This window comes from Cyclopterus lumpus, chromosome 12 (genome assembly GCF_009769545.1).
Source record: "Cyclopterus lumpus isolate fCycLum1 chromosome 12, fCycLum1.pri, whole genome shotgun sequence".
Classification (NCBI taxonomy): domain Eukaryota; kingdom Metazoa; phylum Chordata; class Actinopteri; order Perciformes; family Cyclopteridae; genus Cyclopterus; species Cyclopterus lumpus.
Genome location: NC_046977.1, coordinates 6,239,972 through 6,252,886, shown reverse-complemented (window position 1 = coordinate 6,252,886; position 12,915 = coordinate 6,239,972). Strand labels below are relative to the sequence as shown.

At 42.1% G+C, this 12,915-nt stretch overlaps 3 protein-coding genes across 3 annotated transcripts in view; 2 read left to right on the top strand and 1 right to left on the bottom strand.

Moving 5' to 3' along the window:
* The window catches only part of LOC117740834 (guanine nucleotide-binding protein subunit alpha-14-like), a 4,800-nt gene extending 4,686 nt beyond the window's left edge, over positions 1-114 (top strand). The window contains exon 7 of the mRNA XM_034547449.1: positions 1-114. This exon is cut by the window's left edge and continues 526 nt beyond it. The gene's annotated coding sequence lies outside the window, so the exon portion shown is untranslated.
* Positions 115-777: 663 nt separating this feature from the next.
* prune2 (prune homolog 2 with BCH domain) lies at positions 778-10,547 on the top strand. Its single transcript, XM_034547450.1, is given in 13 exon segments — positions 778-1,048; positions 2,875-2,940; positions 3,070-3,114; positions 3,116-3,196; positions 3,199-3,277; positions 3,869-4,045; positions 5,748-5,850; positions 7,685-7,816; positions 7,919-8,005; positions 8,699-8,797; positions 8,884-8,922; positions 9,365-9,415; positions 9,544-10,547. Coding segments are annotated over 12 exon segments (978 nt in total). The 5' UTR covers positions 778-1,048; positions 2,875-2,886; the 3' UTR covers positions 9,575-10,547.
* A 519-nt stretch (positions 10,548-11,066) lies between these two features.
* Positions 11,067-12,915, bottom strand: part of LOC117740703 (proprotein convertase subtilisin/kexin type 5-like) — a 60,558-nt gene continuing 58,709 nt past the window's right edge. Inside the window, 3 exon segments of the mRNA XM_034547236.1 lie at positions 11,067-11,530; positions 11,968-12,178; positions 12,484-12,584. Coding sequence (XP_034403127.1) covers positions 11,067-11,530; positions 11,968-12,178; positions 12,484-12,584 — 776 coding nt within the window.

Sequence of the window (12,915 nt, the reverse complement as noted above, 5' to 3'; positions counted from 1 at the left end):
TGTATTATTATTATTTTTTTTCAACTTTAATTTGTGTATTCAGATGAACCAAATTCGGCACCGTTCATGATCTATCTTGTCACTTTTTATTGACATTAAAACATGTATATGAGAAGAAAAAAACCCTGAGTTTTCCGCACAGAAATGTCTGACTCGACTCATAATGTCCGACAGCGGCAGCGTTGCACTGATTAACCCAAGAGTTGTTTTTGGACTCATGTGCTGGAGCTCCAGGCGTGGTCACACGGATTGGCACACTCTGGCAACGACCTTTGACCTAAACAATGGTCGACAATGTGCAAAGGTCTGACGGGTTGGTCTCCGTCTTCCCGTCGGGACCGAGCGGTGGTAAGTCAGCGGCGTTCGACCTGTTTCCACCCGGAAGGAGAGACCGTCTAGGTACTATTAATTTTATCATACAGTCGTAATAGTTTGCTTGTTCAAGGGTTGAACAGTTCAGTGCTAATGCAGAATATAAAGGACACACTTGAAGTTGGCTTATAAACAGGGGCATGGTAAGCATCAGATATTTGCTTTGGTTCAGTCACTACATTCTCACCAGCTTGTGGTAAAGCGTGTGAATATTATCAGCACAGGAAGCTGACGGCTGAGTATTGCTTCTTTCTTTTTTTTTCTTTTATACCCCCAGGGGGCGAATATAATCTTGTAGCTTATAAATCTACTGTCAGGCATTAATAGAGGAACCCACATTACCACGTAGCAATAACACAACAGCGTCTACGCATACACGCAGAGTGTATTCCCTCCAGTCGAGGATAACGATGACACACAAACACAACTCCTCCTATATCTCCATTCAGTTCCACTGCCGGAGGAAGCCGCTGTGCAGGGAGCTGTTATAGCAGGTGATCGCCCTTATTTGGTAATGGCCCAGATCATGTGACCACAAAATGGTGGAAGCTGTGAGCTGTGTGTAAGCTGAGCATCTCCATCGAGAGGCTGGGAGAAAAGGAAATAGGCAGGGAACTTGGAAGTACATCCATGCTCTGAGACGCAGGAGGACAGAGATTCCCGAGCCCCAGCAGTGGTGAGTAAATGGCTTTTATTCAGACAAAAAGAAGATCAAGGGATATGTTCTTGTAATTTTTTTCCCCTCACAGCCAGCAGACAGGAAGCGAGAGTGAGTGAGGGAGGGAGGGAGGGAGGGAGGGAGGGAGGGGCTGTCATCAGCACTGGGATCCTGTGCTGTTGAAGTGGATCTAAAGCAGCTCAGCATCCTCCATGGAGGATGCACATAACGGCTGAAGCTCATTTTATCATTCTGCAATGTCGGATAGCGTGACATTGTATGTTTGTCTTCCTCTCTGTGTGTGCGTGCGTGCACATCCTGTACATGTTTCTGTGTATCGTCAGCTTTATGTCATATGTACCAGACTCAGCATTTTTTTTTTTTTTCTTTCTTGCAGCCGTTTATACAAGCACATATTCCTCGTTCCGGGCAGTGTCTCCCGAAGAGGAACGAGGAAGTTTTCATTTTTCACGCGAATGAGCACACGTGACTCACTGTGAATTTGCATCTCTGCCCCAATCTGTGCTCATGCGAGCGTACAGTCATTCGATTTGAATCGGCAGTAGGAAAAGACAGCGAGGAGGGGGAATGAGCACATCATGATGTAACACGCTTGCCCACCCTCCCCTCTGTACACTCATCCTCCCCCCTCCTCCAGTTTGAATAGAAGGATTATTCCCTGGGGAGGATGACCTTTAACCTCAAAACCGTTCTCATTTCCCTCATCCCTCCCCTTACCACCTCCCCACTCTTGTCTTACTCCCTCTTAGCTGTGGACATGTATCAGTGGTGTAGATAGATTATTAACTCAAATCCATCACCGACACCATGTGTTAGCACAGGCTGGTGTTTGGGGGGCTTCTTGTGCGGATGCTTTGTAGTTTAGCCCGACAGATCCTGGAGGTTTTGAGGCCATGACTGATTGTGATGACGGATTAAGATATATTGGCCCATGCTTTCAACGTGAACACACAAGATTAACGTTGATGTCCATATGGATCTCTAGGATTTAAAAAAAATTAATAAATAATTAGATTCATACTAAGCGGCACGTCATACTGTTAAATAAGCGTGTCAGTGCTCTCTGGTGGACAAACTATATGATGGTAACACTGTTTCTAAATGTGACACCGTTATGTGCAATAAACGAATAAACCAGCTCCACTTTGTGGTCCAAACAAGTCGTTTTTGGTGGTGGAGGTTTTACTTAAGTGAAAGTAGCAATACTGCAAGATTAAAAAATACTCCATTACAAGTAAGTCATACATTAAGAATATCGCTTAAATAAAAGGTATGCAATATTATCAGCAAAATGCATTTATCAAATGTCAAAAGTAAAAGTACTCATAATGCAGAATATGGCCCCTGTAAGTGTTATGCTATTATTATTACTGATGCATTAATGTGAAAGTAGCATTTTACTGTTGATCAAGGTAATAAATGTAATCTGCAACAATGCGTCATAATGTATAAATGTATCATATGTTTTATATGTAAAGTCGTAATCTTTAAAGTAACTTGTGACAAAGGTAAAAGATAAATGTAGTGAAATAAAAAGTCAAACATGTTTCCCTTTGAAATGTATTAGATTCATAGTGTCGAAGTATAAAGAAATTGAACTCATGTAAAGTCCCTTTTTAATATCCTCAAGTGCAGTACTTGAGGATATGCAATTATTTAAATACAGTTTTAATGTTTGGCACAAGTTGCAATTTTAATCCAACTTCCTCACTCAAAACTCTGATTCAGATGAAGAGGAATCACAGGTGCTGCCTCACGCCGTAGTCAGGATACTCTCCTGGTTTTTGTTGCATCATATTTAATAACTAATTACTTTCTCACAGGTCCTCGTGGGGATGGAGCTGGCATCAGAGAGTAAAATGAACTCTGAGGGGGCGAAGGCAGACCAGGTGAGGATGAATCCGAGCGATGCTCATGATTTAAAGCAAACCAACAGTTTAAATTGTTTAAAAATTTAAAAAAAAACGTCTTTGACATCTAAAAGATGACTGATGTTTCTATGTATTGTTTCTTTGTAGTCCCGCCTACCTCTCTTCCCCCTGCAAGGAGGTCCCAGCCAAAGAAAAAAAGCTCTCTGCCCCTCGAATCAGCCTGTCCCTGGACCAGAGCGAAGATGACCTGGGGAGAACGCCAGATGATCTCGAACATTAATTGTCGATGACCTGGACACTCCTGACGAGGGGGATTACCTCGACTACACGGAACCACGAAATGACTGGGAGGTGGGTCGTTCAGGGTAACACTGTCAGTTTGACAGCCATTATAGCTCATTATGTTTTTATAGTCTAATCTCCCAAACCACCAAGGTTGACTATGAATTTAAAGTAATTTTTTATTATTCTTTATTCTGTCCCTCTGAATTTATCTGCGTTTATCTCGGCTGAAATTCTCTATTTTAGCGCCTGTCAGTTTAAGCCCCCGCTCGCGAAATAAAAGCCCGGGCTGCTTCGATGGGAATCCTGCATGTGACACCGGAGAGGAGCGAGATCTGAATGGCTTATTGAATCGCACGTTTTCTGATCCTCAGCCGCCAACAGAAAAACTGACTGGGTTGCCTCATTTCACAGTGTGTGGGTTGGGTAGTCACTCCAGAGACCCACATGTAGGTGCACAGAACTGACTAAGGGAGTTTATTTCATAATATGTAACCTTCTAATATTTTTACCAGTACCTTTTTTGTTTTGATGGCTGAATTCCATTTAGCTGCTCTAGTTTCAGGGTCCTGGTATTGCTTACTGGGACACTTGAACTCAGCATGGCCATCCCCAATGAGAACACCTGTGCCTGTAACGCAGTATTGGTCTTTTCTTTCATCAGACCCCAATGCAGCCAATAGGAGCGGAACAAGCGAGTCCTACAATCCAATCCCGACATACAGCGCTGAGGAGGAGCGCCAGGATGGCAAACTATGGAGGACGGTGGTCATTGGGGAGCAGGAGCACCGCATCAACATGAAGATCATCGAGTCCTACATGAGAGTCATCTCCCATGGAGGTGACTGTTAAAGAGCCTTCTGGACTCATCTTACACATTCCCTGTCTGTACAGAAGCAATATTTTTGAATATACCCAATACTGGGTTAATAAATTATTACTCTCAGGCAACAAACAAGCAGGTTGCTTGACACTAATCACCTCCACTGTTGCATTTGTGGGCTTAAAATATGATATATGTTTTTATTTACAGATAATTCTCCTGAACAGATGCTAGAATTAAATACCAGTCCAAGCTAATGCAACTCGTTGTAGTAAAGGCTGAAATAAATACATTACGTATAAACATTGAGTTTAGGTTCATTATGGAGGTTGGAAATAGAAGTTAGATTTTTGTTCTTCTTTTTAATATAACATTTCATAATACAGCTTAAGGTTGGTGCATAAATAGGTTTCAAGATAGTCCTTCAATACTCTCGAGTATTAATTGCAAGTTCTATTTTTCTTTTAAGTTAGTAATGCTGGCACAAAGAAACGGAAGTAAACAACCAATTTAATTGAAAATATCTGCAACTGATATGGGAATACTTATTGATTGAGCCCAGTAATTATGTTGCGTTTGAGGCGACTGCAGGCCCGGAAAATCTCATTCCAGAAATAACAGCATATTCTAAAAGTCATCATCTGTGGTCTACCGTGTCACAATCGGCTATTGTTTTGGAGCTGGCGCCCGCCACGTCTCGGCTGGAGACGGCAGAGCGATGTCTCCTTTTGGAAAACGCTCCGTCTTGCCTTGGAGGCGGGCCAACCAGGCGGTAGTTCAGGCCAGCTGACGAGTATTACATCATCCAGAGGCCTTCAGGAAGGGAACTCTGTGGAAGGTTTCACGTGTCCTGCACACATTAGAACAATAGGATTCAACTTGACAACAATATAACCGGTTTGATTAAAATTGGCCTCTGCTGTGCCTCACATCTCTCTAGTGTGAATAGACAAGTGCCCAATTACATAACAAACAATAATAATTAGAGAAATGGGTGCAGTGGCATCTGCATTAAAATGATGGGTTTGTGTGTGTGTGTGTGGGCGGGGGGGGGGGGGGGGGATGTGTTGACGGTGCTCTGCACAACCATAACCAAAGCACCAGGGCTGCAAATAACGATTATTTTAATTTTCAGTTAATCTAATCAGTCATTTGACAAAGTTATTGACAGTCTGTAAAATGTCATAAAACAAAGGCTGCAAAATGTAATCTGTTATTCAAATAGTACCCTCTTATTTTTTTTGTGACTAATTAATTAACTGAGAGAGCCAGGGAGCATTGGGGCTTTTTCTAATGGTCACCCGGCCCTTGCTAAAATACTTTCAGTGGCTTTCTCTTTTAATATTTCACCATCCGGGCTGCTGGGAGCATATTGTCTTCCCACTGTGGGCTTAAGAGAAACCGTCCCATGGAAACGGAGACGTCTGTCACTAAAAATATCACGAGTTCTGTCATTTACATAAAAGACTCTCTGTCTGAGTGACGCCAAATCTGGTGATGAATGGGTTTGTGAATAAAAGGAAATATCGTCTGTCTGAAAGATTGAGAGTGAAAATGAGACGGAGAGACAGTCAGACAAAAGGGACACAGAAAAAACTGAACAAAGAGGAAAATATGGGAGCAATAAAGTTATGAAAACTATGCTAATTAAGGCTTAGCTCTCAGCAACAACGGGACCGAATCGGGTTAACTCTTATTACTTGTATGTGTTTTTATCCAGGCTACTATAGCAACGGAGTGAATGCCATCATAGTGTTTGCTGCCTGCTTCCTGCCAGACAGTGACAGAGAGGACTACCACGAAATAATGGAGAACCTCTTCCTGTGAGTTTTACTCTGCACACACACACACACACACACACTTTAGCTTGAATATCGGTCAATCCACCACATTGGTTCAAAGTCAAATAACATGTACTAGATTAATTTGTACAGACAAACCTATATTGCCATCCATAGAACTATCATGGCGTACAGTGAGATTGTGTACCCTTACTTTGGGGAGCCTTTGTCATCCAATCTCATGGTGGTGCTAGTGGAAAAGTCCGAGGATTACCACATTTGCGTCTTATGTTAATTTGCCTTTTTTTGTGCATGCAAACAAGCGAACATTGACATGCTTGCTAAACATCTGCATGTGAGCGTCGTCATTGCAAACATGAAGCTCGAAGCAACGACGTCTCTCAGAAGACTCTTTTAGTGACGCATCTCGGGTTCTGTTTCATCTTAAGACCCGATGCCGTCCTTTTAAAAAAAAATTAATTCAAGGCAAACGGCACCAGGGACCATACTCAAAAGATGCTTTTTATTCGTGTTGATGCTTCTTAATACTTTTAAATCTGCCAGGCCATCTCTGCCCAAGGAAAACCAATCAAATAAAGTGATGAAAATGAAGTGATGGTCCCAGCATGTTTGTGGAGACCTCCCCTGTTGACGTCCTCACTGTGGCGCTGACACATTTCATGCTTGGACTGGGTGATTGGGATCCCACAGGCTGTTCTGTGAAAGATATTGAGTAAGCTGGCATATCTGAGAGTTTTGGATCGAAATGAAAGGAGGTAAACCGTAGCGTCTGCACTTTCTGATGCCAGATGGCTTGGAGGTCTGAATCCTTGCGAGGAGGAGTTAACTATAGCTGGGAGGTGAATGGTATGCAGCCTGATGCCAGTGGGAGATGATCACAATAGTCACGAAACAGAGTGGATCAGCAGTGTTGATTTGTAAGCTGGAGAATGACATTGGATCAGAAAGAGAGTCAGAATGAGCCCCAAGTCATCGCAGAAAGAGGAGTTATGAGGAAACTAAAGAGGACTGTTGGCTGAGAATGTTGTCAACGTTTTTCAAAGGATATGAAAAAGTTCCCTGCTGACCGAGAAGAATGAGAGAAGGTGGGTGGGGGGGGGGTTGGGGGAGAGAAATGAGAGAGATAACAAAAAATGTGGGTTTGATTCACAGTATTGGATTTTTATAAAGGTAGAAATTCTGATTGAGCTGCTTAGATGGATGCAAGAGAATTTAAAAAGGAGAAATTCAAAGCAAAATCAGCTCATCCATGAAGCAACATTTGTACCAATTTCTCAAAGCTTACATCAGAGTAGAGATGAAATGCTGGTAGTTCTCCAAACACGGAACAAGACTCCTATTTCCTCATAGTGTTGCATTCAGAGTCACAAAAGCAGGTTCTGCGGTTCTCCATTCTGACGAACACGATGTTGAAAACAATGACATTGCAACTTGACTGAATGGCAGAGGCGGTAATTCTAGTTAGTTGTATTTCCACAGTCGGATATAATATTAAAACAATGAAAATAGAGACGTGCTTTTCAATATTTTTAAGCCACGCTCGTGGTAATCCATCAGTTTTGAAGCCACGTTTCTAACATGTACGGCTGCCAGTCGATGCACCACTTTGGTTCCGACTGAAATACCGCAACATTTATTAGATGAATTTGTAGAGACATTCATGGTTTACCGGAATATGAATCCAACTGACCCGAGTTATCCCCGTCATTTGTGGTTTTGACAAATATTGGATGGATTGCCATGAAATTGTGTCCAGACATTCATCTTCCCAACAAGGTTTTAAGTATATTTAAGTGTGTGTGTGTGTGTGTGCGTGTGTGTGCGTGTGTGTGTGTGTGTCTGTGTCTGTCTTCAGCTATGTGATCAGTACTCTGGAGCTGATGGTGGCGGAGGACTACATGATCGTGTACCTGAATGGAGCCACACCCCACAGGAGAATGCCTGGCCTTGGTTGGCTGAAGAAATGCTATCAGATGATTGACAGAAGGTCTGTTGCGCGATAATATTGTGATCGATAACGGCACCATAACATGACAATGTAACGTAAACATGAACTCTAATCTAACGTGTGACGTCGTGTTGTGTTCAGGCTCAGGAAGAATTTGAAATCCTTCATTATTCTCCATCCATCGTGGTTCATCAGGACGATTCTCACCGTCACCAAACCGTTCATCAGGTAAACACGATGGCAGGGATGGTCTCGGATTTAGGGATGTTCATTGGTCGGCCCTATTAAGATGGATTGCCATGAACATTTGTACAGACGATAATATTGCCCTACAAAAGGCAAAGGACTTCAAGACACCAGTGGTTTTTTTAATTTAAGAATTTAGCAGGAGTTATTAATCACCATATAAATCAACCTTAATCAGTTAAGAAATACTATACTGTGATGTAATACTATACAATTATTTTTTAAATAGCATATCTACCATGAATTATATTTGACATTTTAATGACATGCGCTACTCTAAATTTTGCATCCCATTTTAATATCGTACTATATTATGAGTTATGATAGGCCATTTTAGGACTACTTAATTAATCTGTGACACATTATACTTTATATATGTGTTATGACCTTTAATGACATAGTATACTTTTCTATGACACTTATACGACACAATGAGTTTTTTGGCAATATATTGACATATCGTACATTGACTCTCTTATGAAAATACTATATTATGAACTTTTCATGACATTCTAGCAAAGGTGAGAATCTGAACATGCTACAGGAAGATTTTGAGCATGGTATTCAAAGTATTCTGATGGGCAGGTGGCATCTTGCATGGTAACAGTGCCATCAGTACAAGAGCATTCACCAGTTAAACTCCTTAATGTTTTGAATGTGTTGCTCTCGTCACAGCACCAAGTTCAGCAGTAAGATCAAGTATGTGAACAGTTTGGACGAACTGCACGAATCCATCCCCATGGACTGCATCCAGATCCCAGAGTGCATCATTAGGTGAGTCTCCCCCCCCCCCCCCCAAGCCTCAGTTGTCTTATTAAATGACTTTATATTCATCTTTTCATGTGAACTCTCACCTCTAGACTTGACAAGGAACTGAAGGAAGCAGCAGAGAACTCAAAGTAAGCATTTACTCTCATTATTTCCCTCCTGAGGGCAGTGGCCCCCCCCCAGCCTCAGCTTTATCCGCGGCCGGAGCGCTCATTCATCAGACGGCTCACTTTTAGATCACAGGGACTCTTCTGCTGCGTGAGGACCAATTGGATTTGGCTTTGGTTGCAATTACAGGAAAAGGACACGGGGGGGGGGGGGGGGGGGGGAAAGTTGCTAAAGATGCTAAACGCATTCGCTTGCGTCTCATTTATCATTACGGAAAAATAAATGAGCCAGACCTTATTGCAGAGTGATCTATCACACTGATAAATGTTGGAACAGGCACTGTAGAATTCACACACTGTTCTCCGACTGATTAATTGTGCATCGTGTTATAAATTGCGCATCTTTTAAAATTCACAACAATAAATTCTGCTCTAACAACCACTTTATTTTGTTCTCTCACTCAAGAAGGAATAGCTTTTTGCTGGGACTGGATCCAACAGCAGCAGGCAGAACAGAGTAAGTCCTCTAAGACGTTTAAGTTCTCACACACACACACACACACACAGCCATGTTTCTTCAGTCACCAACACATAAACATGCCCATCTTTAATGTCTCCCGTTTTGCTCTCTCCTCTTCCCAACAGACGGGATGCAGCCGGCGCCGGCAGCTCTTAAACACAAGCATACTAAACGGATAGGTTATCTCGATGTTCTGAAGTCACTGTTGTTGTACGGGTGAAGCTGGAAAACAAAGTCAAAAGGCTTGTAAAGCTAGTGTGTGTGGTGTGTGTGTCTGTCAGTGTGTGTGAATTAGACACTAGAGTTTCATATGAAAACGAAACTTGCAATAGTTCCCGTTAAAACTCAAGAGTTGGATCTCATTCTTTACGGCTGTAGCTGTAGCTTCTACTGTACCTTAACTCTGGCAATCCAGAGCACTAGACATGCTTGGCAGCAGCTACGGAGTAGCATTGCTGGTCACGGTAGGGAGTAGGAAAGCAATTACACACCAGACGTACACTGCACAAATCCATTTGTAGAGTCTATCGTGTTGTAGTTGTGTGCATGAGAAGCAGTGAAGCAATAATATCACCCGTAGCTGGTCACACACTCAGTATTTCAGATAAAGCAATCTACAGTAAAATCACATTGTGTGCACAAAAAAATCCTTGTGCCATTTGAAAAAAGAAAGCCTTGTGCCATAGACGACCAACTCCTGCATTTAAGCAATCCACTCCTTAATTTTTGTTTTAAAACTGGGGGGAAACAAATCTATAAAAAGCTATTTGACCGTCAGAGTATCTGAAACCTAAGAGGAATAAGTTAAATATGAAACCAAGTTATCAGCGCGGTGTCAGAGCATGTCTTATTAGCTCTGCAAGCGTGTGTGTATTTAATGACTTTCAGATACATAGACTGGGAATCATCTCTTCAGTTTCTCGTATATCATTAAGAATAAACCACAGTAAATTAAAGATGGGATTTCCGTAAAGCACTATCTTGTCCACACGCATGTGTGTGTGTTTGTGCATGTCCCCTCATAGTGGTCCTCTTACTCATGAGTCTTCAGTGGTGTATTGAGGATGTGCAAAGAAATTATGGATCACTGTTTAGTAATTCAAATAAATGGACTGAAATCTAAACGTCATCGGGTTCAATTGTGATTTGTTGTATAAAAGGTATGGCTTAGTCTGTACTATATTTTTTTTCAAGACTTTATTTGAACAGAAAACATTTTCAAATTGAAAGGCAAACATAATGGGAATATATAAAAGCTAAAGAAATACCATTAGTCAAATTTAAAAATGAAAATTCAACACAACAATTAAAAAGATGAATAATATGATTCATTAAACTCTCAAAACTAGTAAATGATCATGTTTGTTATATATGCCATAAATCATACTCCAAACAAAGTCCAGAAAAATCAAGCTTAATTATTCAAAAAGTCCATAAGAATGCAGAAATAGCAAACATTTCTCCGCAGCACATTTTGTGAATGAACAGCAGTTGTAAAATGCAGCTTATTATAAATAGCTTCTTGTGTCTCATTTGCTTCAACTCCTATTCAAAGAAGGATAAGTGGGTCTGTCCCTCAGGGCAGGAGGAGATAAACAGCGCACATGAAAAGAAAAGAGGAGGAATCCAGAGGAGAAATTCTCATACTTCACCGGAACGTGTAGCTCTCGTCATCGTACTCCAACTCGTCATCGTTGTCCTCTCCCAGCTGTCCGTACCGGAACTTCCGGTACACGGTGCCATCCTGGCCCATGTAAACAATGTCCTCGTCGTCGTCTTCGTCGTCGTCATGACCCTTACTCCCCGAGCGGCGTTCAGTCATGTCGACCAACTGAGCCTCCTGGAAGCGACCGGAGGAGGAGGAGCTGTTGCGGCCGCTGTACGATGCTGAAGAAGCCGCGCTGTAGCCGCCTCCGGAGCCCAGCTTCTCGTACCCGCGGGGAGTGATGTCTGGGGGCGCTCTCTTGGAGCGGGTGTGCCTGATGATGAAGAAAACAGCCACCAGTCCCAGCACCAACAGTACGCAGGCGATGATGAAGATTGCCGGATTGCCCCCGGCCGCCTCTTCCTCTTCATTTCTGAACGCTAAGTTGGTGCTCAGGACGCACTCTCCTAAAAAAACAACAAAAAAAACACACAGACTGGTAAATCTGTCTCTCACTAACAAGCTGTTTATTAAATCCAGATAGGAGAAGAAAATATTGATATCTGCATAAAGTCCACTTGGGTTCCACCTCTCTGTCGACATTTTGGTTTGAATAAAGTGATGTATAAATGATCACAGGCAGTTAACATTGACAGCTACATTTAAACATCAAACACACTGCTCCTGGTAAAAATGCAAATGCATAATGTAACAAAGTGTCTCTATTAATTCATTAAATAATGATTAAAACTCAACAAGCAACTTAAAGATATCACCTTGAACTACTGGAAATTGTGATGGGCATTTTGTGCTTTTGAAGATAATCGTTAATGAAAATGTTGATTTGTTTCAGCCCTACTTTGTTTACTTCGCAAGGATTATAACTAACAGAATGATATTCTACCTCGAGTCTCGGTGCAGTTACAACAGTCCTGCTGCTGCTGCGTTGTGGTCGCCTCCTCTTCCTCCTCCTCCTCCTCATGGCGGCAACAAAGCAGACAGCGTCCTCCAGCCTCTAAGATGGCCTGAGTAGGACACATGGTGCAGTTGGCTGGACCAGGCCCGCGACACTCCATACAGGATCCGTCACAGTCCTCACAAGCGTGGCCTGAATTCTGATGAGGGGCAAGAGAAAGGACCGCTGTTGAAGATACTCCATAGCCAGACTCGCAGCGACTGCATGCATTTTGAATCACAACTACTTTGCTTTCTAAACACATTTCTAAAAGCTGCGAGTGATGCACTGCCTCTCAGCTTAAATACATTAATATGCATCTACCTGACAGTCATGAGAATTATATTGTATGATACCCAGGGTCAAAACATTAGAAGTCATTATTTGAGAGAGGCAAGGACAGAGTAATGATTTATTTGTGTTGTGGTTGTGAAATAATAAATGTAAAAGAGTGAGTGTGGTTACCTTTATCACAGGAAACAGGCCTATGTCGCACATGGGCTCACACATGCCGTCCGAGAGCAGGTTTCCAGGGTAGCACGAGTCACAGGACTGGGAATCCCTCCCTGCAGATACATGACAACGCAAGTCTGGGAATATTCTGTATTCATATCATCGTCAACAAATCCCAAGAAAATATAAAAAACACTCCATCGATCCTGCAATCAAGTGTCGTCTGTGTAGCCAGAGCCTGACACGTCTTCCTCTACCATAGAGCCACTAACAAGTGAACTAAATTCATGAATGATGATTTTGATATTTTCATGGGATATATTGATCTTGTTTTCTAACTTTAGATTAGACAACTAGTTAATTGTTCAATATATTCTTTTAAGATGACTGTAGCATATGCAGTACATATGCACTGTATAGGACATTACTACTGGAGAAAAAGAA